Genomic DNA, 27419 nt, shown 5'->3' with positions numbered 1-27419 from the left:
AGAGGTTTTTTATTAAGAGGTACAGATAGATTTCACAGGCAGTAAAAAAAAAAATCTAGAACACACACTGTAAACCTTTTTGTTTGGAAGTGAGAGCCAATCCCTCTCCTCCTTCTCTCCATGTCACTCCATCTGCTTCCTTTTGACCTGTGACCCCTGGCTTTATTGCCTTCTGTTCACAGGCGTGTCTGCTCTCTCCTCATACCAGTCTCTCTTTCTCTCTCCCCTGTTTATTTACAGTTCATTCAGAAAGTATTCATTCCTCTTTACTTCACATTTTGTCGTGTTACAGCCTGAATTCAAAATGGTTTAAAAAAGTCTTACCCATCTACACACAATACCCTATAATGACAAAGTGAAAACGTGTTTTAGATTTTTTTTGCAAAAGTATTCTAATCAAATCCCATTTTGGGGTTAGCAGATGTTATTGGTCACATACACATGGTTAGCAGATGTTATTGGTCACATACACATGGTTAGTAGATGTTAATGGTCACATACACATGGTTAGCAGATGTTATTGGTCACATACACATGGTTAGTAGATGTTAATGGTCACATGGTTAGCAGATGTTAATGGTCACATGGTTAGCAGATGTTATTGGTCACATGGTTAGCAGATGTTAATGGTCACATGGTTAGCAGATGTTATTGGTCACATGGTTAGTAGATGTTATTGGTCACATACACATGGTTAGCAGATGTTATTGGTCACATACACATGGTTAGCAGATGTTATTGGTCACATGGTTAGCAGATGTTATTGGTCACATGGTTAGCAGATGTTATTGGTCACATACACATGGTTAGCAGATGTTATTGGTCACATGGTTAGCAGATGTTATTGGTCACATGGTTAGCAGATGTTATTGGTCACATACACATGGTTAGCAGATGTTATTGGTGACATACGCATGGTTAGCAGATGTTATTGGTCACATACACATGGCTAGCATATGTTATTGGTCACATACACATGGTTAGCAGATGTTATTGGTCACATACACATGGTTAGCAGATGTTATTGGTCACATACACATGGCTAGCATATGTTATTGGTCACATACACATGGTTAGCAGATGTTATTGGTCACATACACATGGTTAGCAGATGTTATTGGTCACATACACATGGTTAGCAGATGTGATTGGTCACATACACATGGTTAGCAGATGTTATTGGTCACATACACATGGTTAACAGATGTTATTGGTCACATGCACATGGTTAGCAGATGTTATTGGTCACATGCACATGGCTAGCAGATGTTATTGGTCACATGCACATGGCTAGCAGATGTTATTGGTCACATACACTTGGTTAGCAGATGTTATTGGTCACATGCACATGGCTAGCAGATGTTATTGGTCACATACACATGGTTAGCAGATGTTATTGGTCACATACACATGGTTAGTAGATGTGATTGGTCACATACACATGGTTAGCAGATGTTATTGGTCACATACACATGGTTAACATATGTTATTGGTCACATGCACATGGTTAGCAGATGTTATTGGTCACATGCACATGGCTAGCAGATGTTATTGGTCACATACACATGGTTAGCAGATGTTATTGGTCACATGCACATGGTTAACAGATGTTATTGGTCACATGCACATGGTTAGCAGATGTTATTGGTCACATGCACATGGTTAGCAGATGTTATTGGTCACATGCACATGGCTAGCAGATGTTATTGGTCACATACACATGGTTAGCAGATGTTATTGGTCACATGCACATGGCTAGCAGATGTTATTGGTCACATACACATGGCTAGCAGATGTTATTGGTCACATGCACATGGTTAGCAGATGTTATTGGTCACATACACATGGTTAGCAGATGTTATTGGTCACATACACATGGTTAGCAGATGTTATTGGTCACATGCACATGGTTAGCAGATGTTATTGGTCACATGCACATGGCTAGCAGATGTTTTTGGTCACATACACATGGCTAGCAGATGTTATTGGTCACATGCACATGGTTAGCAGATGTTATTGGTCACATACACATGGTTAGCAGATGTTATTGGTCACATACACATGGTTAGCAGATGTTATTGGTCACATGCACATGGTTAGCAGATGTTATTGGTCACATGCACATGGCTAGCAGATGTTTTTGGTCACATACACATGGTTAGCAGATGTTAATGTGAGTGTAGCGAAATGCTTGTTCTTCTCGTTCCGACAGTGCAGTAATATCTAACAAGTAATCTAACAAATTCACAACAACTATCTTATACACACACATCTAAAGGGGTGAATAAGAATATGTACATATGTACATATAAATATATGGATGAGTGATGGACGAACGAACAGCATAGGCAAGTAGATGTTAGTGGTGGCTGTTTAACAGTCTGATGGCCTTGAGATAGAAGCTGTTTTTCAGTCTCTCGGTCCCAGCTTTGATGCACCTGTACTGACCTCGCCTTCTGGATGATAACGGGGTGAACAGGCAGTGGCTCGGGTGGTTGTTGTCCTTGATGATCTTTTTGGCCTTCCTGTGACATCGGGTGGTGTAGGTGTCCTGGAGGGCAGGTAATTTGCCCCCGGTGATGCGTTGTGCAGACCTCACTACCCTCTGGAGAGCCTTACGGTTGAGGGCGGTGCAGTTGCCCTACCTGGCAGTGATACAGCCCGACAGGATGATCTCGATTGTGCATTGAACATGAAATACAGAAATATCTCATTTACATAGTCAATACTTTGTCTGAATCAACTTTGCACATCTGGATTTGGGGATTTTCTTCCATTCTTCTTTGTAGATGTTTTCAAGCTCTGTTAAGTTAGATGGGGAGCGGCGGTGAACAGCAATCTTCAAGTCTTTCCACAGATTTTCAATGTGATTCAGGTCTGGACTTTGGCTGGGCCACTCAAGGACTTTCACATTCTTGTTCTGAAGCCATTCCAGCGTTGCTTTGGCTGTATGCTTGGGGGGTCATTGTCCTGTAGGAATGAATAACTTCACCCCCCCAGTCTAAGGTCGTCTGCACTCTGAAGCAGGTTCTCATCAAGGATTTGCCTGTATTTGTCTCCATTCATTGTTCCCTCTATCTTTACCAGTCTCCCAGTCCCTCCCACCAGTCTCCCATCCCCATAGCATGATTCTGCCACAACCATGCTTCACGGTAGGGCTGGTGTTAGATAGGTGTTGCTCTGTGCCCAGTTTTTCTCCAGACATATCACTTTGAATTCAGGACTCTGATGCTCTCAGAGTCTTTTACATGTTTTCTCTTACAAACTACAGGCGGGCTGTCATGTCCCTTTTTCTCAGGAGCGTCTTCTGTCTGGCCACTCTCCCATAAATCTTAGATTGGTGAAGTGCTGTAGAGACAGTTGTCCTTCTGGCAGGTTCTCCCATCTCAGCCAAGGAACTCTGTAGGTCTGTCAGAGTGGTCATTGGGTTCTTGGTCACCTCCCTGACCAAGGTCCTTCCTGCCCGGTTGCTCAGTTTAGCCTGACGGCCACCTCTAGGCAGAGTCTGGGTAGTTCCATATTTTAACAATTTCCAAATGATGTAGACCGCCGTGCTCTTGGAAACTTTCATCACTCTAGACATGGTTTTATACCCTTCCCTAGATGCCTCATCACAATCTCAGAGATCTGCGGACAGTTCTTTGGACTTCATGGTATAGTTCCTGTCAACTGTGGGACCTTTAATATACTGTAGACTTGTGTGTTTTTTTCTAAATTATGTCCAAACAAATGTCCAAACAATTGAATTGGCCACAGGTGGACTTTGATCATCTCAAAGATGAGCTCTGTTCAGATTGTCAGGGGGAGGAACAGAATATCAACACAAATGGGAGGTTTTACGTAAATTAGATATTGCTGTATTTTATTTTAAATACATTTGATGAAATTTTCTAAAAACGTATCTTCACTTTGTCGTTACTTTTTTCGTTATGACTTTACTTTGACTTCATGTGGTATTGTGTGTAGATGGGTGAGATTTGTAATTATTTTTAATCGAGAATAAATAAAATGTGAAATAAGTTAAAGGGGGGGGGGGGGTGAGTACTTTTGATATTAGGGTCACGTGTGTCCAGAAAAGAGCAGTCTGTGGTCTGTGTCATCTGTTGAAGGCATTTCCAGGCCAGTGATGTGTTTAGGGCCCTCCCCTCCCCATCTAGAACAGACAGATATTTAGTCCATAGACCTCTAGAGGGTCTAGTGGTCAGGTTAAAGAGGACAGAGCAGAAAATTGCCCAGAACGGGCTCCCGAGTGGCGCAGTGGTCTAAGGCACTGAATCTCAGTGCTCGAGGTGTCGGCTACAGACCCTGGTTCGATTCCAGGCTGTATCACAACCGGCCCGTGATTGGGAGTCCCCTAGCTGACGAGGTTAAAAAAAATCTGTCGTTCTGCCCCCTGAACAAGGCAGTTAACCCACTGTTCCTAGGCCGTCATTGTAAATAAGAATTTGTTCTTAAAACCTGACTTGCCTAGTTAAATAAACATACAGACAGGGGAGAAAGCAGATGTCTGACATTTCACTGAGGAGAGATACTGCACAGCGCCAAAGTTAGTTTGAAATATGATACAACATCAGTGGATGCATCACAAATGGCACCCTGTTCCCCTGCATAGTGCACTACTTTGACTACAGCCGGGAAGGGGACACTATCAAGGGAACAGGGTGCCATTTTGAGAAACAAATCGGCTTCGGGGCAAGTCTCTAAATGTCCTTGCGTTGCCCAGACAGAGACCGGACTTGAACCCAGTCTGATCCAGGAGCCGGCTCACTGTTGATATAAACAGATATAAACTATTGAACTTCAACGTTCAGACAGTTAACAAACCCTCACAACCCCATCTGCCCATCTTAATACCCATTTAATGCTCATTACCAAACTGATAAAAAAAAAATATATATATATATATATATATATATATATTTCACCTTTATTTAACCAGGTAGGCAAGTTGAGAACAAGTTCTCATTTACAATTGCGACCTGGCCAAGATAAAGCAAAGCAGTTCGACACATACAACGACACAGAGTTACACATGGAGTAAAACAAACATACAGTCAATAATACAGTATAAACAAGTCTATGTACGATGTGAGCAAATGAGGTGAGATAATGGAGGTAAAGGCAGAAAAAGGCCATGGTGGCAAAGTAAATACAATATAGCAAGTAAAACACTGGAATGGTTGATTTGCAGTGGAAGACTGTGCAAAGTAGAAATAAAAATAATGGGGTGCAAAGGAGCAAAATTAATAAATTAATTAAATACATTAGGGAAAGAGTTTTGGGCTAAATTATAGGTGGGCTATGTACAGGTGCAGTAATCTGTGAGCTGCTCTGACAGTTGGTGCTTAAAGCTAGTGAGGGAGATAAGTGTTTCCAGTTTCAGAGATTTTTGTAGTTCGTTCCAGTCATTGGCAGCAGAGAACTAGAAGGAGAGGCGGCCAAAGAAAGAATTGGTTTTGGGGGTGACTAGAGAGATATACCTGCTGGAGCGTGTGCTACAGTTGGGAGATGCTATGGGGACCAGCGAGCTGAGATAAGGGGGGACTTTACCTAGCAGGGTCTTGTAGATGACAGCCAGTGGGTTTGGCGACGAGTATGAAGCGAGGGCCAGCCAACGAGAGCGTACAGGTCGCAATGGTGGGTAGTATATGGGGCTTTGGTGACAAAATGGGTTGCATTGTGATAGACTGCATCCAATTTGTTGAGTAGGGTATTGGAGGCTATTTTGTAAATGACATCGCCAAAGTCGAGGATTGGTAGGATGGTCAGTTTTACAAGGGTATGTTTGGCATGCTTTGTTGCGAAATAGGAAGCCAATTCTAGATTTAACTTTGGATTGGAGATGTTTGATATGGGTCTGGAAGGAGAGTTTACAGTCTAACCAGACACCTAAGTATTTGTAGTTGTCCACGTATTCTAAGTCAGAGCCGTCCAGAGTAGTGATGTTGGACAGGCGGGCAGGAGCAGGTGGCGATCGGTTGAAGAGCATGCATTTAGTTTTACTTGTATTTAAGAGCAATTGGAGGCCACGGAAGGAGAGTTGTATGGCATTGAAGCTTGCCTGGAGGGATGTTAACACAGTGTCCAAAGAAGGGCCAGAAGTATACAGAATGGTGTCGTCTGCGTAGAGGTGGATCAGAGACTCACCAGCAGCAAGAGCAACCTCATTGATGTATACAGAGAAGAGAGTCGGTCCAAGAATTGAACCCTGTGGCACCCCCATAGAGACTGCCAAAGGTCCGGACAGCAGACCCTCCGATTTGACACACTAAACTCTATCAGAGAAGTAGTTGGTGAACCAGGCGAGGCAATCATTTGAGAAACCAAGGCTGTCGAGTCTGCCGATGAGGATGTGGTGATTGACAGAGTTGAAAGCCTTGGCCAGATCAATGAATACGGCTGCACAGTAATGTTTCTTATCGATGGCGGTTAAGATATCGTTTAGGACCTTGAGCGTGGCTGAGGTGCACCCATGACCAGCTCTGAAACCAGATTGCATAGCAGAGAAGGTATGGTGAGATTCGAAATGGTCGGTAATCTGTTTGTTGACTTGGCTTTCGAAGACCTTAGAAAGGCATGGTAGGATAGATATAGGTCTGTAGCAGTTTAGGTCAAGAGTGTCCCCCCCTTTGAAGAGGGGGATGACCGCAGCTGCTTTCCAATCTTTGGGAATCTCAGACGACACGAAAGAGAGGTTGAACAGGCTAGTAATAGGGGTGGCAACAATTTCGGCAGATAATTTTAGAAAGAAAGGGTCCAGATTGTCTAGCCCGGCTGATTTGTAGGGGTCCAGATTTTGCAGCTCTTTCAGAACATCAGCTGAACGGATTTGGGAGAAGGAGAAATGGGGAAGGCTTGGGCGAGTTGCTGTGGGGGGTGCAGTGCTGTTGACCGGGGTAGGAGTAGCCAGGTGGAAAGCATGGCCAGCCGTAGAAAAATACTTATTGAAATTCTCAATTATGGTGGATTTATCAGTGGTGACAGTGTTTCCTATCTTCAGTGCAGTGGGCAGCTGGGAGGAGGTGTTCTTATTCTCCATGGACTTTACAGTGTCTCAGAACCTTTTTGAGTTTGTGTTGCAGGAAGCAACACTAACTCAAAAAAGTTCTGGGACACTGTAAAGTCTACAGTGTCCCAGAACTTTTTTGAGTTAGTGTTGCAGGAAGCAAATTTCTGCTTGAAAAAGCTAGCCTTGGCTTTTCTAACTGCCTGTGTATAATGGTTTCTAGCTTCCCTGAACAGCTGCATATCACGGGGGCTGTTCGATGCTAATGCAGAACGCCATAGGATGTTTTTGTGTTGGTTAAGGGCAGTCAGGTCTGGGGAGAACCAAGGGCTATATCTATTCCTGGTTCTAAATTTCTTGAATGGGGCATGATAAGGAATGAATGAATGAAGAATGAATGAAAAGAAAATGAAAGAGAAAGAGAAGAAAGCCCAGACAGTGAGGGAGAGAGGAGTGGATGGAGGTACGCTTGGCATCTGACCGGTCTGATACCGTTATCTCACCCTGGCATCGGGTAGAGTCGTGCCCCTATCGTGGGCCCTATCGCGCCCAACACCCAGAAAAATGAGCTTAACATTGGAGGGAGGGAGGGAGGAACTACAGGAAAAAAATGTCTGAAGAGAAAATTATATACAAGATAAGTGATAAGATCAGTTCAGGGCGGTCTTTTGATAACAAACACATTTTGGACTTTTTATCAGGAGGTATGAAGATATTTGAGAGTGGTCACATTTCTCCATGCCTCAGCTTTTTACCAAAACAGTGGTGGGGATGGGCTTTGTTATAGTTTCAACTCCACATTGCCTCTTTAAGATACTACTGTATCTCAATGGTCTTCTGTAGCTCATTTATTGAATGGTAATCCTTGTTCTTTATCAGGAGGTATGAATATACAGAGAGACAGGGATGTGAATAGAGAGGTACTTAAAGGCTGACATTATTTTACCAGGTAAGTTGACTGAGAACACATTCTCATTTACAGCAACGACCTGGGGAATAGTTACATGGGGAGAGAGAGGAGGGGGATGAATGAGCCAATTGGAAGCTGGGGATGATTAGGTGGCCATGATGGTATGAGGAACAGATTAGTAATTTAGCCTGGACACCGGTGCTGTCCTCTTAAATACTGCCAGGAGTAAGTTAAGGAGTAAAAATGTGCTTAACAAGTCACATAAGAAATTTCATGGACTCACTCTGTGTGCAATAATAGTGTTTAACATGATGTTTGCATTACTACCTCATCTCTGTAACCCACACATACAATTATCTGTAAGGTCCCTCAGTCGAACAGTGAAACACAGATTCAACCACAATGACCAGGGAGGTTCTCCAATGCCTCGCAAAGAAGGGCACCTATTGGTAGATGGGTAAAGAAGGGCACCTATTGGTAGATGGGTAAAGAAGGGCACCTATTGGTAGATGGGTAAAGAAGGGCACCTATTGGTAGATGGGTAAAGAAGGACACCTATTGGTAGATGGGTAAAGAAGGGCACCTATTGGTAGATGGGTAAAGAAGGGCACCTATTGGTAGATGGGTAAAGAAGGGCACCTATTGGTAGATGGGTAAAGAAGGGCACCTATTGGTAGATGGGTAAAGAAGGACACCTATTGGTAGATGGGTAAAGAAGGGCACCTATTGGTAGATGGGTAAAGAAGGGCACCTATTGGTAGATGGGTAAAGAAGGACACCTATTGGTAGATGGGTAAAGAAGGGCACCTATTGGTAGATGGGTGAAAAAAAAGCAGACATTAAATATCCCTTTGAGGTGAAGTCATTAATTATACTTTTTTGTATCAATAGATCCAGTCACAGCAGAGACACAGGTGTCCTTCCTAAACCATTTGTCGCTGAGGAAGGACACCGCTCAGGAAAGAGGATTACTGCTTTCACCATGAGGACAATGGTGACTTTAAAAACAATCACAAAGTTTAAACCTGGTTCAGTCTGCTGTCTGTCAGACACTGGGAGATGAATTCACCTTTCAGCGGGACAATAACCTAAAACACAAGGCCAAATCTACACTTGGAGTTGCTTACCAAGAACACAGTGAATGTTCCTGAGTGGCTGAGTTACGGTTTTGTCTTAAATCTACTTGGAAATCTATGGCAAGACCTGAAAATGGTTGTCTAGGAATGATCAGCAACCAATTTGACAGAGCTATAATACTTATTTTTTCAACAATATGGGGCACAATCCAGGTGTGGAAAGTTCCTTAGAGACTTACCCAGAATGACTCACAGCTGTAATCGCTGCCAAAGGTGCTTCTACAATTTATTTACTGTATATACAGTGCCTTGCGAAAGTATTCGACCCCCTTGAACTTTGCGACCTTTTGCAACATTTCAGGCTTCAAACATAAATATATAAAACTGTATTTTTTTGTGAAGAATCAACAACAAGTGGGACACAATCATGAAGTGGAACGACATTTATTGGATATTTCAAACTTTTTTAACAAATCAAAAACTGAAAAATTGGGCGTGCAAAATTATTCAGCCCCCTTAAGTTAATACTTTGTAGCGCCACCTTTTGCTGCGATTACAGCTGTAAGTCGCTTGGGGTATGTCTCTATGAGTTTTGCACATCGAGAGACTGACATTTTTTCCCATTCCTCCTTGCAAAGCTCGAGCTCAGTGAGGTTGGATGGAGAGCATTAGTGAACAGAAGTTTTCAGTTCTTTCCACAGATTCTCGATTGGATTCAGGTCTGGACTTTGACTTGGCCATTATAACACCTGGATATGTTTATTTTTGAACCATTCCATTGTAGATTTTGCTTTATGTTTTGGATCATTGTCTTGTTGGAAGACAAATCTCCGTCCCAGTCTCAGGTCTTTTGCAGACTCCATCAGGTTTTCTTCCAGAATGGTCCTGTATTTGGCTCCATCCATCTTCCCATCAATTTTAACCATCTTCCCTGTCCCTGCTGAAGAAAAGCAGGCCCAAACCATGATGCTGTCACCACCATGTTTGACAGTGGGGATGGTGTGTTCAGCTGTGTTGCTTTTACGCCAAACATAACGTTTTGCATTGTTGCCAAAAAGTTCAATTTTGGTTTCATCAGACCAGAGCACCATCTTCCACATGTTTGGTGTGTCTCCCAGGTGGCTTGTGGCAAACTTTAAACAACACTTTTTATGGATATCTTTAAGAAATGGCTTTCTTCTTGCCACTCTTCCATAAAGGCCAGATTTGTGCAATATACGACTGATTGCTGTCCTATGGACAGAGTCTCCCACCTCAGCTGTAGATCTCTGCAGTTCATCCAGAGTGATCATGGGCCTCTTGGCTGCATCTCTGATCAGTCTTCTCCTTGTATGAGCTGAAAGTTTAGAGGGACGGCCAGCTCTTGGTAGATTTGCAGTGGTCTGATACTCCTTACATTTCAATATTATTGCTTGCACAGTACTCCTTGGGATGTTTAAAGCTTGGGAAATCTTTTTGTATCCAAATCCGGCTTTAAACTTCTTCACAACAGTATCTCGGACCTGCCTGGTGTGTTCCTTGTTCTTCATGATGCTCTCTGCGCTTTTAACGGACCTCTGAGACTATCACAGTGCAGGTGCATTTATACGGAGACTTGATTACACACAGGTGGATTGTATTTATCATCATTGGTCATTTAGGTCAACATTGGATCATTCAGAGATCCTCACTGAACTTCTGGAGAGAGTTTGCTGCACTGAAAGTAAAGGGGCTGAATAATTTTGCACGCCCAATTTTTCAGTTTTTGATTTGTTAAAAAAGTTTGAAATATCCAATAAATGTTTTTCCACTTCATGATTGTGTCCCACTTGTTGTTGATTCTTCACAAAAAAATACAGTTTTATATCTTTATGTTTGAAGCCTGAAATGTGGCAAAAGGTCGCAAAGTTCAAGGGGGCCGAATACTTTCGCAAGGCACTGTATCTAAACACAGGGTTTCACTATATCATGATGCAGTATTGTGTGGAGATGGATGAGAATTTTTTTTAAATTCCATTTTGAATTCAGGCTGTAAACCAACACATTTTGGAGTAAATCAAGGGGTATGAATACTTTCTGAAGGCACTATATCTAAATATTTCTTTATTTGATAGTTTTATCAGCAGAACGTTGTGATTGTGTCAGATCAGAAATACCTCATTTACATAAGTATTAAGACCCTTTGCTATGAGACTGTAAATTGAGCTCAGGTACATCCTGTTTCCATTGAACATCCTAGAGATGTTTCTACATCTTGATGGGAGTCCACCTGTGATAAATTAAATTGATTGGATATGATTTGGAAAGGCACACACCTGTCTATATAAAGTCCCACAGCTGACAGTACACGTCAGAGCAAACACCAAGCCGGGAGGTCAAAGTATTTGTCCATAGAGCTCCGAGACAGGATTGTGTCGAGGCACAGATCTGGGGAAGCGTACCACAAAAATGTCTGCAGCATTGAAGGTCCCCAATAACACGGTGGCCTCCATCATTCTTTAATGGAAGAAGTTTGGAACCACCAAGACTCTTCCTAGAGCTGGCAGCCCTGCCAAACTGAGCAATCGAGGTGGCAGGTAGTCTAGTGGTTAGCGCATTGGGCAGGTAACCGAAAAAAGGTTGCTAGATCGAATCCCCAAGTTGACAAGGTAAAAATCTGTTGTTCTGCCCCTGAACAAGGGGCCGGCCGCCATTGTAAATAAGAATTTGTTCTTAACTGACTTGCCTAGTTAAATAAAGGTTAAATAAAAAAATAAAATACAAAATTGGTGGAGAAGGACCAAGAACTAGAGTTTCTCTGTGGTGATGAGAGAACCTTCCAGAAGGACAACCATCTCTGCCGCAGTCCACCAATCAGGCCTTTATGGTAGAGTGGCCAGATGGAAGCCACTCCTCAGTAAAAGGCACATAACAGCCTGCTTGGAGTTTACCAAAAGGTACCTTAAGGGCTCTCAGACCATGAGAAACAACATTCTCTGTTCTGATGTAAGCAAGATTGAACTCTTTGGCCTGAATGCCAAGTGTCTGCCACCAACCTGGCACCATCTCTACGGTGAAACATGGTAACAGCCTCATGATGTGGGGATGTTTGACAGCGGCAGGGACTGGGAGACTAGTCAGGATCGAGGGAAAGATGAACGGAGCAAAGTACAGAGAGATCCTTGAAAAACTGCTCCAGAACGCTCAGGACCTCAGACTGGGGTGAAGGTTCACCTTCCAACAGGACAATGACCCTAAGCACACAGCCAAGGAGTGGGTTGGGGCAAGTCTCTGAATGTCCATGAGTGGCCCAGCCAAAACCCGGACTTGAACCCAATCTAATAATTCTAGAGAGACCTGAAAATAGCTGTGCAGTGACGCTCCCCATCCAACCTGACAGAGCTTGAGAGGATCTGCAGAGAAGAATGGGAGAAACTCCCCAAATACAGATGTGCCAAGCTTGTAGCGTCATACCTAAGAAGACTTGATGCTGTAATCGCTGCCAAAGCTGCTTCAACAAAGTACTGAGTAAAGGGTCTGAATAGTTATGTAAATGTGATATTTCAGTTTTTTTGTATAAAAAACAGTTTTTGCTTTGTCATTATGGGGTATTGTGATGTCATTGTGGGGTATTGTGTGTAGATTTGATGAGGGGAAACAACGATTTAATACATTTTACAATAAGGCTGTAACGTAACAATGTGGAAAAAGTCAAGGGGTCTGAATACTTTACAAATGCGCTGTGTATATATATATATATACACTGATGTTTCATGAGATTAAATAAAAAAAGATCCCAGAAATGTTCAATACACACAAAAAGCTTCTTTCTCTAAAATGTTGTTCACCAATGTGCTTACATCCCTGTTAGTGAGCATTTCTGCTTTACCAAGATAATCCATCCACCTGACAGGTGTGGCATATCAAGAAGCTGATTAAACAGCATGATCATTACACAGGTGCACCTTGTGCTGGGGAGCATAAAAAGCCACTCTAAAATGTGCTGTTTTGTCACACAACACAATGCCACAGATGTCTCAAGTTTTGAGGGAGCGTGCAATTGCCATGCTGACTGCAGGAATTTCCACCAGAGCGGTTGCCAGAGAATTTAATGTTAATTGCTCTACCGTAAGCCGCCTCCAACGTCGTTTTAGAGAATTTGGCAGTACGTCCAACCGGCCTCACAACCACAGACTAAGTGTAACCCCGCCAGCTCAGGACCTTCACATCCAGCATCTTCATCTGTGGGATCGTCTGAGAAGGGACCGGGGGGGGATTGCTGAGGAATATTTCTGTCTGTAATATTTCCCGAAACATTGCAGTTGTTGAGTGTGTTACCGGTGCAATGGTGCCCGTCTGAGAGCTAGCGATTTGTTTAGTGTGTGTCTATTTTGTTTAAAAGCTCGGCATTGATGACGTGTGAAGTGTGCCGATTCGTGTGAGTTGTCTTGACGTGATTCAGCCTGTAGTTGTTGAGTATGCCTAATGTTGTGTTGTGTTTCCTCTACAGGCTGCAAGGGGACAGTCTGTCGGATGCCAGTAGACCAGCAGAGGAGCACCATGGTCCCCCCCAGCATGTCCCCACTCACGGACCCCCTTATCCCCTTCACCTCTTCCCAGAACACACTGCTGTGAACATGCCAGATGGACATGGGCTTCCCCATCGCCTACAAGCTGTGCCCGTCTCCTGTGAGTAAAACAATTCACATATCCTGAAAAGTGTCACCTTGTAGCCAGTGAACTCAAATAGCATACATACACTATATCATATCCTGAAAAGTGTCACCTTGTAGCCACTGAACTCAAGAGAGCATACGTACACTATATTATATCCTGATTATGTCACCTTGTAGCCAGTGAACTCAAATAGCATACGTACACTATATCATATCCTGATTGTGTCACCTTGTAGCCACTGAACTCAGAGAGCATACGTACACTATGCCATATCCTGATTGTGTCACCTTGTAGCCAGTGAACTCAGAGAGCATACGTACACTATGTCATATCCTGATTGTGTCACCTTGTAGCCACTGAACTCAGAGAGCATACGTACACTATGTCATATCCTGATTGTGTCACCTTGTAGCCAGTGAACTCAGAGAGCATACGTACACTATATTATATCCTGAAAAGTGTCACCTTGTAGCCACTGAACTCAAGAGAGCATACGTACACTATATTATATCCTGATTATGTCACCTTGTAGCCAGTGAACTCAAATAGCATACGTACACTATATCATATCCTGATTGTGTCACCTTGTAGCCACTGAACTCAGAGAGCATACGTACACTATGTCATATCCTGATTGTGTCACCTTGTAGCCAGTGAACTCAGAGAGCATACGTACACTATGTCATATCCTGATTGTGTCACCTTGTAGCCACTGAACTCAGAGAGCATACGTACACTATGTCATATCCTGATTGTGTCACCTTGTAGCCAGTGAACTCAGAGAGCCTACGTACACTATATTATATCCTGAAAAGTGTCACCTTGTAGCCAGTGAACTCAGAGAGCATACGTACACTATATCATATCCTGATTGTGTCACCTTGTAGCCACTGAACTCAGAGAGCATACGTACACTATGTCATATCCTGATTGTGTCACCTTGTAGCCACTGAACCAGTATGAAAATGTATGCAGTCACTACTGTCTGGATACGTGCATCTGCTGAATGACAAACGTGTTTTGTCGTTGCTCTTTCTGTGTGTGGTTGTCATTTTGATTAGGTCCCGGGATGGACACAGCCCTGGTTCGAGATCAGGAATGTGAATCTGGGTCCCAGATGTTTGTCCAAGTAAGTGTCTGCTCTCCTTTCCCTCCGTCTGTTCTTCCCACTATCCATCACCAAGCAGTCCAGCTCACTTTACTTACAATTGCCCTCTCTCCCCCGATGCCTCCTCGCCCCCCCTCCCCCTGATGCCTCCTCGCCCCCCCTCCCCCTGATGCCTCTCCCCCCTCTCTCCCCCTGCCACTTCCTCCCCCCTCTCTCCCCCTGCCGCTTCCTCCCCTCTCTCTCCCCCTGCCACTTCCTCCCCCCTCTCTCCCCCTGCCGCCTCCTCCCCCCTCTCTCCCCCTCCCCCTGCCACTTCCTCCCCCCTCTCTCCCCCTGCCGCTTCCTCCCCCCTCTCTCCCCCTGCCGCTTCCTACCCTCTCTCCCCCTGCCGCCTCCTCCTCCCTCTCTCCCCCTGCCGCCTCCCCCCTCTCTCCCCCTGCCGCCTCCCCTCCCTCTCTCCCCCTGCCGCCTCCCCCCCCTCTCTCCCCCTGCCGCCTCCCCTCCCTCTCTCCCCCTGCCGCCTCCCCTCCCTCTCCCCATTCCACCTGCGTACCCCTTCTACTGACACATCCTGGTTTGCTTGATAACTATGGGGTTCATTGAGGGTTGGTACTCCACAGATGTAGCTATGGGCTAGACCCTACGAGGTCCAGAGCCTGCTGGTTTTCCTCTTCTACCCGATAATTAATTGCATATACCTGGTGTCCCAGGTCTTAATCAGTCGCTGATTAGAGGGGAACAATACATTTTTAAAAAGCAGTGGAACTGGGAGGTCCAGAGTTGAGTTTGACTGTGAATGACACATGACTATTGTTCAATGGCCGGTTCGTGTGATAACTCCACCTGATATGGGAGGCCACAGTATATGTCCAAAATGGCTCCCTATCCCCTATATTGTGCATTAATTTTACCCCCCCCCCCATGTGCCCTGGTCAAAAGTAGAGCACTATAATGGGAAAAGGATGCAATTTGTGCCGCAGACATGGTTCTGCATTGATGGAGCTAGCTATAGGCTAACTCTAACCCATGACAGACATGGTTCTGCATTGATGGAGCTAGCTATAGGCTAACTCTAACCCATGACAGACATGGTTCTGCATTGATGTAGTTAGCTATAGGCTAACTCTAACCCATGACAGTCATGGTTCTGCATTGATGGAGCTAGCTATAGGCTAACTCTAACCCATGACAGACGTGGTTCTGCATTGATGTAGCTAGCTATAGGCTAACTCTAACCCATGACAGTCGTGGTTCTGCATTGATGGAGCTAGCTATTGGCTAACTCTAACCCATGACAGACGTGGTTCTGCATTGATGTAGCTAGCTATAGGCTAACTCTAACCCATGACATACATGGTTCTGCATTGATGGAGCTAGCTATAGGCTAACTCTAACCCATGACAGACATGGTTCTGCATTGATGTAGCTAGCTATAGGCTAACTCTAACCCATGATAGACATGGTTCTGCATTGATGGAGCTAGCTATAGGCTAACTCTAACCCATGACAGACATGGTTCTGCATTGATGTAGCTAGCTATAGGCTAACTCTAACCCATGACAGACATGGTTCTGCATTGATGGAGCTAGCTATAGGCTAACTCTAACCCATGACAGTCATGGTGCTGCAAGAAAGGAAGTTATATACTTAAGAAACAAGGTTCATGAAATCAATAATTGACATGACATTCATGTTCTGACTATTTATGTAACTCACTTAGATAAAACCTTTGATGATACAGTGGTAGAAATACAAGGTTATAACATCTACAGAAAAGACAGAAATGCCAATGGTGGAGGTGTAGCTGTTTATATTCAGAACCACATTCCTGTAAAGATTAGAGAGGATCTCATGTTAAATACTGTTGAAGTAGTATGGCTACAGGTTCATCTGCCTCACCTAATGCCCATTCTGGTGGGAAGCTGCTATAGACCAGCAACTGCTAACAGTCAGTATCTGGCTAATATGTGTGAAATGCTTGATAACGTATGTGATATCAACAGAGAGGGAAATTTTCTGGGTGATTTAAATATTGACTGGCTTTTCATCAAGCTGCCCACTCAAGAAATAGCTTCAAACTGTAACCAGTGCCTGCAACCTGAAAATGACTGTAAAAACTGTTAAATCCCTGTGGGTTGATGAGGAATTAAAAAATAGTATGGTTGAGAGGGATGAGGCAACAGGAATGACAAGTAAGTCTGGCAGCCCAGCCAATTGGCAAACAAACTGCAAATGAATAAATCATGTGACTAAACTGATTAAGAAGAAGAAGAAATTACACTATGAAACAAAGATAAATGACAAACTACACTATGAAACAAAGATAAATTACAAACTACACTATGAAACAAAGATAAATGACAAACTACACTATGAAACAAAGATAAATGACAAACTACACTATGAAACAAAGATAAATGACAAACTACACTATGAAACAAAGATAAATGACAAACTACACTATGAAACAAAGATAAATTACAAATTACACTATGAAACAAAGATAAATGACAAACTACACTATGAAACAAAGATAAATTACAAACTACACTATGAAACAAAGATAAATTACAAACTACACTATGAAACAAAGATAAATGACAAATTACACTATGAAACAAAGATAAATGACAAACTACACTATGAAACAAAGATCAATTACGAATTACACTATGAAACAAAGATAAATTACAAACTACACTATGAAACAAAGATAAATGACATAAAGAAAGATAGTAAGAAGATGTGGAGCACCTAAAATTAAATTCTGGGAAAATGGAATCCTATTTGCCACATCTTCAATTTAAGCCTACTAGAAAGTGTGCCCCCTCAGGCCTGTAGGGAAGCTAAATTCATTCCGCTACCTAAGAATAGTAAAGCCCCCTTTACTGGCTCAAAAAGCCGACCAATCAGCCTGTTACCAACCCTTAGTAAACTTATTTGACCAAATACAACGCTATTTATTCCAATTGACAACAAACTTTCAGCATGCTTATAGAGAAGGACATTGAACAAGCACAGCATTTACACAACAAAATGTTCCACAGTTGACCAAATGTTGTTTCGTTTACTATTCTTGTGGTCCTCACATGTATAGTTGAACACATCCACACACTCATTCACTCACACTCTAACTCCGTGACAGCTTCTCTAGGTGATAATTGCTTCATAAAAGCCAGATATGTTCCTAAAGCAATAGCCAGAGTAATTTACCAATAATTTCTGCTCATTTTCCTTCATAAGTTTTACATTGCTACATTTGTTTTTAATCAAACCTAGACCCTATAGCCCTCATGACAGGGTGTTACCATAATATATTCACTGAGGAGGAGATTTTTCCCATTTTTACAAGTAATAAGAATTAGATCAATCGTGCGATGCTGTGTTTATGATGAAATGAAGGATCTATCCTGAAGGATCTATCCTGAAGGATCTATGCTGAAGGATCTATCCTGAAGGATCTATCCTGAAGGATCTATCCTGAAGGATCTATGCTGAAGGATCTATGCTGAAGGATCTATCCTGAAGGATCTATCCTGAAGGATCTATCCTGAAGCATCTATCCTGAAGCATCTATCCTGAAGCATCTATCCTGAAGGATCTATCCTGAAGCATCTATGCTGAAGGATCTATCCTGAAGGATCTATCCTGAAGGATCTATGCTGAAGGATCTATGTTGAAGGATCTATGTTGAAGGATCTATGCTGAAGGATCTATCTTGAAGGATCTATGTTGAAGGATCTATGCTGAAGGATCTATGCTGAAGGATCTATGTTGAATTATCTATGTTGAATGATCTATGCTGAAGGATCCATCCTGAAGGATCTATGCTGAAGGATCTATCTATCTCCCTTTCTCCCCCTCACTCCCTCTCTCCCCGTCTCCCAGCTCTCTCTCTCTCTCTCTCTCTCTCAATTCAAGGGGCTTTATTGGCATGGGAAACAACAGTAAACATTACACATACAGAAGTTTCAAAACAATAGGGAGGGAGAGGGAGAGAGCTGGGAGACAGGGAGAGAGTGAGGGGGAGAAAGAGAGAGAGAGGGAAGGAGAGGGAGAGAGCTGGGAGATGGGGAGAGAGTGAGGGAGAGAGTGAGGGGGAGAAAGGGAGAGAGCTGGGGGGAGAGAGGGAGAGAGCTGGGAGACGGGGAGAGAGTGAGGGAGAGCGTGAGGAGGAGAAAGGGAGAGAGAGGGAGAGAGCTGGGGGAGAGAGGGAGAGAGCTGGGAGACGGGGAGAGAGTGAGGGAGAGCGTGAGGAGGAGAAAGGGAGAGAGAGGGAGAGGGCTGGGAGACGGGGAGGGAGAGAGTGAGGGAGAGGGTGAGGGGGAGAAAGGGAGAGAGAGGGAGAGAGCTGGGGGAGAGAGGGAGAGAGCTGAGAGAGAGGGGGAGAGAGAGGGATCGTGTTGCTGTGGTCACAACAGCTCTGCTAAGTATAGTGCTAGTAATTCAACTTTAAGAGAAAGAGTCTGTTTGCCGGCAATTGATTCCTTGTGAATGAATGCAGAGCAGGGCACGAACCCCAGCTCGCTCTCCCGCACCGCACAACGAATTAGAAAAGAATGTCTGACTCTTTGAATTTTAGTTTGTGTGAGTTGTTTTTTCCCGGCATTGAGTTTTAAATTCACACTCTTCATGGGCCAATGTTCAATCAAATTTGCAATGAGGTTAATCTCACACAGTGAGGTTAATCTCACACAGTGAGGTTAATCCCACACAGTGAGGTTAATCCCACACAGTGAGGTTAATCCCACACAATGACGTTAATCCCACACAGTGAGGTTAATCCCACACAATGAGGTTAATCCCACACAATGAGGTTAATCCCACACAATGAGGTTAATCCCACACAATGAGGTTAATCCCACATAGTGAGGTTAATCCCACACAATGAGGTTAATCCTACACAGTGAGGTTAATCCCACACAGTGAGGTTAATCCCACACAGTGAGGTTAATCCCACACAATGAGGTTAATCCCACACAATGAGGTTAATCCCACACAATGAGGTTAATCCCACACAATGAGGTTAATCCCACACAGTGAGGTTAATCCCACACAGTGAGGTTAATCCCACACAGTGAGGTTAATCCCACACAATGAGATTAATCCCACACAATGAGGTTAATCCCACACAATGAGGTTAATCCCACACAGTGAGGTTAATCCCACACAATGAGGTTAATCCCACACAATGAGGTTAATCCCACACAGTGAGGTTAATCCCACACAATGAGGTTAATCCCACACAATGAGGTTAATCCCACACAGTGAGGTTAATCCCACACAATGAGGTTAATCCCACACAATGAGGTTAATCCCACACATCCAGGAGTCCTCAATCATAACACTGTTAAAGCTAATATTAATTACTAATGGCATGTTGGGTGTTTTCTGTGTAGTTTAACACAGAAATGCTTTTCTAATGCATTTTGGTTGCAAAACACGTATTCAACTGTAAATAATATAACATGGGAAGTATATGTATGTAATTCTTATTTAACATTGTTACGCACGCCTCTATGAAGAGGGAACGCAACACCCTGCTACAACTAAACTCTCCGTGAAGCGAAAAAGGTATGGACTGTAGGTGCGAGTAAGAATGACAACAGACAGAATGTGGTACCGTTTACAAGGACTTTATTCCTTTACACGGTAATATGGGGAAAAGGACGGAACCAAAGCAAAGAAAGTCAATCTCAAAGCCCCCTCTCCTATCTTACCTGCCTACCCACTACTTACCTAATTTAGCACCACCTGGTGCCCTAACCAAAATACAGGGGGTGGTCCGCCCAGGTCTTACCTAGTGTGCCTAGACAGTGAATATACTACGGGTATATGTATGCCCGCGGCCCTCTTGCCTAAGCACTCCCAAGGTGCCTTCCCCTTCCCCCTGGGAACAAATGAAACAGAATATTAAACAATTTCACAAACAAACTAAGAAACAAAGGACATCAAATAAGCTCTATCTGAGCAACAAACTCACAGAACATACCAACTCTCTGCAATGACCTCCTAGAAAATCAACCTCTAGCAAAATCTCTCAGCAATCCCTACCTCCAAATCTCTAACAAATCTCTCTAGCAAAATCTCTGCAATGACCTCCCAGCAAATCTCTCTCCTGAACAGAACACTGGCTTTTATATAGCTTCAGAATGAATGTGTAACTGGAGACAGCTGTGTCTTGTCGAGGGGGCGGGGTCAGCTCTCCAATTAGCCCTGGAGTCGACCAATCAGCTGCTTGAGGAATTTCAGGAAGCCATTTCCTGAAATAAACACATGCAAATACACAAAGTACAACACAAACTGGGGAACGTAACAAACATCAATCTGCTGTGTATCAATAGAAAACACATCAATACGCATCAGATACCCAGAATTAGTTTGCAATAAAATATGTATTTCCCTCCACTGCATCCATGGACACCCATTTACATGTATAACCTAACCCTAACCTAACCCTAACCTAACCCTAACCCCACAGCTAACCCTAACCTAACCCTAAACTAACCCTAACCCTAACCTAACCCTAACCCTAACCTAACCCTAACCCCACAGCGAACCCTAACCTAACCTAACCCTAACCTAACCCTAACCCCACAGCTAACCCTAACCTAACCTCTAACCTAACCCTAACCTAACCCTAACCTAACCCTAAACCTAACACTAACCTAACCCCACAGCTAACCCTAACCAAACCCTAACCTTAACCCCACGCCTAACCCTAACCGCAACCTAACCCTAACCTAAGCCTAAACCTAACACTAACCTAAACCCACAGCTAACCCTAACCAAACCCTAACCTAACTCTAACCCCACAGCTAACCCTAACCAGACCCTAACCCCTAACCTAACCCTAACCCCACAGCTAACCCTAACCAAACCCTAAACCTAACCCTAACCTAACCCTAACCCCACAGCTAAACCTAACCAAACCCTAAACCCACAGCTAACCCTAACCAAACCCTAACCCTAACCTAACACTAACCTAACCCCTAACCTAACCCCTAACCTAACACTAACCTAACCCCACAGCTAACCCTAACCAAACCCTAACCTTAACCCCACGCCTAACCCTAACCGCAACCTAACCCTAACCTAAGCCTAACCTAACCCCTAACCTAACCATAATCAAAACCTAACCCTAACCTTAACCCAACCATAACCCTAACCTAACCCCTAACCTAACCCTAACCTTAACCTAACCTAAACCTAACCTAACCCCTTACCCCTAACCTTATCCTAACCTAACCCCACAGCCACAGGAGGATATGAATAATATGAGATCTAACACTTCAGATAATCCATTCCTGTTGTCTTGGCCAGGCTCTAGACTCACCTAATCTGTATCCCAAATAGCATCCTTTACCCTATATGGTGGACTACTTTAGACCTGAACCAAACGTGAATATCCATTTGGGACGTAGCCCTAATGTACTGTGTGGTTGATCTGTAAGCTCCCAGGGACACAGACCCAATGATTTGACTGAGTCAGAGCAATCAACAGGGCATTCTCAACAATCATTCTCACTATAGCACATTGGCAATAGTCAGCGATAAATACCCTAGCTAAGCTTGGCTCAGTTAAAACCCTGGACGGAAGACCAAAGAGTAGCTGTTGATACAGTTTCCAGTAAGAGGTGCTGCCCAGCATATAGTGCATTTTTTTTCTTCTCATAGTAAATATAACGTTGAAGATCTGACATTGTTTGAAAGGTACAAATTCAACATATTTTATACAAATGTGGGTACCATGATGACATAATCCTGTGGTTGTAATTTCACCCTCAAAACAACAGTTGATGTTTTTTTTCTAATGCAATGTATTGCCTAGTGGTTAGAGCGTTGGACCGCTAACCGAAAGGTTGCTAGATCCCTAAACTGACAAGGTAAAAATCTGTTGTTTTGCTCCTGAACAAGGCAGTTAACCCACTGTTCCCAGGCCATGATTATAAATAAGAATTTGTTCTTAACTGACTTGCCTTGTTAAATTAAGGTTAAATACAAAAATATCCTCTTAGATTCCACATCACAATACGTTGACAAATGACCTTGAAACAACATTGATGCAACTAGTTTCTGCCCAGTGGGGACACATTTTCTCTAAAATGCAGTCTTTTATGGGAGATGCCTTCTACCCAGATTCTGACTGTGTGTAGAGATTTCCCGAAAGATGCCACCGAGAGAGAATACAAGATGATGTCATGCTGTATGGATGAGGAGAGAGAGATGGAGAAAGAGAGGGAGGAAGAGAGAGAGGGGGAGAGAGAGAGGGGGAGAGAGAAGGGGAGGGAGAGACAGGGGAGAGAGAGATGGAGAAAGAGAGGGAGAGAGAGAACATGTCTTGTAATGTTTCACCCACCTGGCTGGCTGACTGACTGGCTGGATGGCTGGCTGACTGGATGGCTGGCTGACTGGATGACTGGCTGGCTGGCTGGCTGACTGGCTGACTGGATGACTGGCTGGCTGGCTGGCTGACTGGTTGGCTGGCTGGCTGGCTGGCTGACTGGCTGACTGGCTGGATGGCTGGCTGACTGACTGGCAGGCTGGATGGCTGGCTGGCTGGCTGACTGGTTGGCTGACTGACTGGCTGACTGGCTGGATGACTGGATGACTGGCTGGCTGGCTGGCTGGCTGGCTGGCTGGCTGGTTGGCTGGCTGGCTGACTGGCTGGCTGGATGGCTGGCTGGCTGACTGACTGACTGGCAGGCTGGATGGCTGGCTGGCTGGCTGGCTGGCTGACTGACTGGCTGGCTGGTTGGCTGGCTGACTGGCTGACTGGCTGACTGGCTAGTAGATAGTAATTATTGATGGATTATGGTCTGGTCGTACTGCCACAGATTTCTCCATGTTGCTAACAGGCTGGAAGACTAACTCCAGGTTGTTTCCCAAATGTCTCCCTATTCCCTATATAGTGCACTACTTTTGACCAAAACCCTATGAGCCCTGGTTAAAAACTAGTACACTATATTGGGTGCCATTTGGGACACAGCTGTTGGCTAGCTATCCCTCTGGATTATTCTATAAATGTAGGGAAGATCTATGTCTCTCATCGGGTCTCTGCCTTTAGACACGCTGAGTACCAAATTACATCATTTCCCCCATACTGTATAGTGGACTACTTTAGACCAGAACCTTATTTAGTGCATCTGGTCTAAAATAGTGCAGTGAATACGGTTCCATTTGGGACACACAAATACTCCTCCCTGTACAATCCATCATATTAAACCAGTGGGTGCTAAGGGTGTCCTGTGATGTCACAGTTGGCAGTGATGTCACCATAAGTCATATTAGGGCTTTACTAAGTATATATCCCAAATGACTCCCTATTGGTCCATAGGGCCCTGCTCAAAAGTAATTCACTCTGTAAGAAATAGGGTGCCATTTGGAATCGTCTCTAACATAAAGGAGAGCATGGATTATAGCTACACCAGAAAGGCACAACAATGGTTTCATGTCTCACCTGTACAACAGACTCACATATACAGTCGTGGCCAAAAGTTTTGAGAATGACACAAATATTAATTTCCACAAAGTTTGCTGCCTCGGTGTCTTTAGATATTTTTGTTAGATGTTACTATGGAATACTGAAGTATAATTACAAGCATTTAACAAGTGTCAAAGGCTTTTATTGACAATTACATGAAGCTGATACAAAGAGGCAATATTTGCAGTGTTGACCCTTCTTTTTCAAGACCTCTGCAATCCGCCCTGGCATGCTGTCAATGAACTTTTGGGCCACATCCTGACTGATGGCAGCCCATTCCTGCATAATCAATGCTTGGAGTTTGTCAGAATTTGTGGGTTTTTGTTTGTCCACCCGCCTCTTGAGGATTGACCACAAATAGAAAACATTTCAACATCTTGGCCATGTTCTGTTATAATCTCCACCCGGCACAGCCAGAAGAGGACTGGCCACCCCTCATAGCCTGGTTCCTCTCTAGGTTTCTTCCTAGGTTTTGGCCTTTCTAGGGAGTTTTTTCCTAGCCAACGTGCTTCAACACCTGCATTGCTTGCTGTTTGGGGTTTTAGGCTGGGTTTCTGTACAGCACTTTGAGATATCAGCTGATGTACGAAGGGCTATATAAATACATTTGATTTGAAATTCTCAATGGGATTAAGGCCTGGGGAGTTCCCTGGCCATGGACCCAAAATATCGATGTTTTGTTCCCTGAGCCATTTAGTTATCGCTTTTGCCTTATGACAAGGTGCTCCATCATGCTGGAAAAGGCATTGTTCGTCACTAAACTGTTCCTGAATGGTTGGGAGAAGTTGCTCTCGGAGGATGTGTTGGTACCATTCTTTATTCATGGCTGTGCTCTTAGGCAAAATTGTGAGTGAGCCCACACCCTTGGCTGAGAAGCAACCCCACACATGAATGGTCTCAGGGTGCTTTACTGTTGGCATGACACAGGACTGATGGTAGCGCTCACCTTGTCTTCTCCGGACAAGCTTTTTTCCGGATGCCCCAAACAATCGGAAAGGGGATACATCAGAGAAAATTACTGTAACCCAGTCCTCAGCAGTGCAATCCCTGTACCTTTTGCAGAATATCAGTCTGTCCCTGATGTTTTTCCTGGAGAGAAGTGGCTTCTTTGCTGCCCTTCTTGACACCAGGCCATCCTCCAAAAGTCTTCTCTTCACTGTGCGTGCAGATGCACTCACACCTGCCTGCTGCCATTCCTGAGCAAGCTCTGTACTGGTGGTGCCCTGATCCCACAGCTGAATCAACTTTAGGAGACGGTCCTGGCGCTTGCTGGACTTTCTTGGGCGCCCTGAAGCCTTCTTCACAACAATTGAACTGCTCTCCTAGAAGTTCTTGATGATCCGATAAATGGTTGATTTAGGTGCAATCTTACAGGCAGCAATATCCTTGCCTGTGAAGCCCTTTTAGTGCAAAGCAATGATGATGACAGTACGTGTTTCCTTGCATATAACCATGGTTGACAGAGGAAGAACAATGATTCCAAGCACCTCCCTCCTTTTGAAATGTCCAGTCGGTTATTCGAACTCAGTCAGCATGACAGAGTGATCTCCAGCCTTGTCCTCGTCAACACTCTCACACCTGTGTTAACGAGAGAATCACTGACATGATGTCAGCTGGTCCTTTTGTGGCAGGGCTGAAATGCAGTGGATTTTTTTTTTTTGGGGGGGGGGGTTCAGTTCATTTGCATGGAAAAGAGGGACTTTGAAATTAATTGCAATTCATCTGATCACTCTTCATAACATTCTGGAATATATGCAAATTGCCATCATACAAACTGAGGCAGCAGACTTTGTGAAAATGAATATTTGTGCCGTTCTCTTTTGGCTACGACTGTACAATGCGTGTGTCCCAAACTACACTCTATTCCCTATAGAGCCCTGTGGGCCCTGATCAACAGTAGTGCACTATATAGGGGACAGGGTTGCCGTTTTAGGACTCATCAGGTCTGTGATCAGTGGGATGAAAAGGGGTGAATAAAGAGTGGTCTCCAATTACAGACCTGGCAAACCGGCCCTTACCATAGGACTCGTACCCAAACGGCACTCTATTTTATATTATAGTGTACTACTTTTGACCAGGGCCCAATAGGACAATGTAGGGAATAGGGTGCCAATGGGGACGTAAGCCCTGCCTTCAGTTTCAGAACTCGACCACTCGCGTCAGTCGATGTTCTAACCACGGAGGATAGGCTGAACCTCCCACACCTCCAACCAATCAACTGTGGTTACCCAACGTTTTTTTTAATTTTTATCACGTCCATAAAATTGAATAATTGCCTCTTGTTATGTTGGGACCTGCCGCCATCTTGAGGTTTTGAGCAATAGCTGGATTATTCTGATATGTTGTAATTGAAGGGTCGTTCTTTCTGTAATGTTGTAATTGAAGGGTCGTTCTTTCTGTAATGTTGTAATTGAAGGGTCGTTCTTTCTGTAATGTTGTACTTGAAGGGTCGTTCTTTCTGTAATGTTGTACTTGAAGGGTCGCTCTTTCTGTAATGTTGTAGTTGAAGGGTCGTTCTTTCTGTAATGTTGTAATTGAAGGGTCGTTCTTTCTGTAATGTTGTAATTGAAGGGTTGTCCTTTCTGTAATGTTGTAATTGAAGGGTTGTTCTTTAATTCTAATTTGACTCTCCTCTTTTTACTCTCTCTTTCTCTTTTTTTGCTCTGTTCTTAGCGCCGTCAGGCAGTCTGGGAGGCTGATGTGAAGGTGGTTAGAGGAGGAGGAGGAGGAGGGAGCTCTTCCAGGGAGCTCCTGGGACAGACGGGAGGACTGTTACTAAGTGACTCCCTCTTCTCCAAAGAACTGGAGGACATGGGCAAACACCTCGCTGGTAGGCATCTGTCTGCGTGTGTACAGTGTGTGTGTGTGTGTGGGCGGGGCTGTTCTTTGTGCGACACAGACACACACATGTGACAGAGAAAGAACATGGGGAGAGAGAAAGACAGAATGAACCTAGCTCCTGCCAAAGAACATATTTGTGTCCGGGAGCAGTTTGATTGGCTAACACACACACACTTCTGTGAACGAACACATTTCAAGTAAAAAAAAGCAGAACCACAATATAAGGGCGGTCACTGTGCCTTTCCAATCAGGCTTGATCTGTTTCTTCTCTTTAATAAATGACAGTTGATGTCATGTCTGGCAGAGAGAGAGAGAGAGAGAGAGAGAGAGAGAGAGAGAGAGAGAGAGAGAGAGAGAGA

General features: G+C 44.0%; 1 protein-coding gene across 2 annotated transcripts in view; it reads left to right on the top strand.

Moving 5' to 3' along the window:
* The window catches only part of LOC139420590 (uncharacterized protein C8orf34 homolog), a 141212-nt gene that overhangs the window by 67240 nt on the left and 46553 nt on the right, over positions 1–27419 (top strand). For both annotated transcript variants that reach the window (XM_071170778.1, XM_071170777.1), the window contains exons 9-11: positions 13461–13639; positions 14689–14756; positions 26893–27049. In XM_071170778.1, coding sequence (XP_071026879.1) covers positions 13461–13639; positions 14689–14756; positions 26893–27049 — 404 coding nt within the window. The remainder of the gene's footprint in view (positions 1–13460; positions 13640–14688; positions 14757–26892; positions 27050–27419) is intronic.

The sequence above is a fragment of the Oncorhynchus clarkii genome, chromosome 11 (assembly GCF_045791955.1).
Source record: "Oncorhynchus clarkii lewisi isolate Uvic-CL-2024 chromosome 11, UVic_Ocla_1.0, whole genome shotgun sequence".
NCBI classification, from domain to species: Eukaryota; Metazoa; Chordata; class Actinopteri; order Salmoniformes; family Salmonidae; genus Oncorhynchus; species Oncorhynchus clarkii.
Note: the sequence above shows the minus strand (reverse complement) of the source record. Positions and strands in the feature narration are given on the sequence as shown.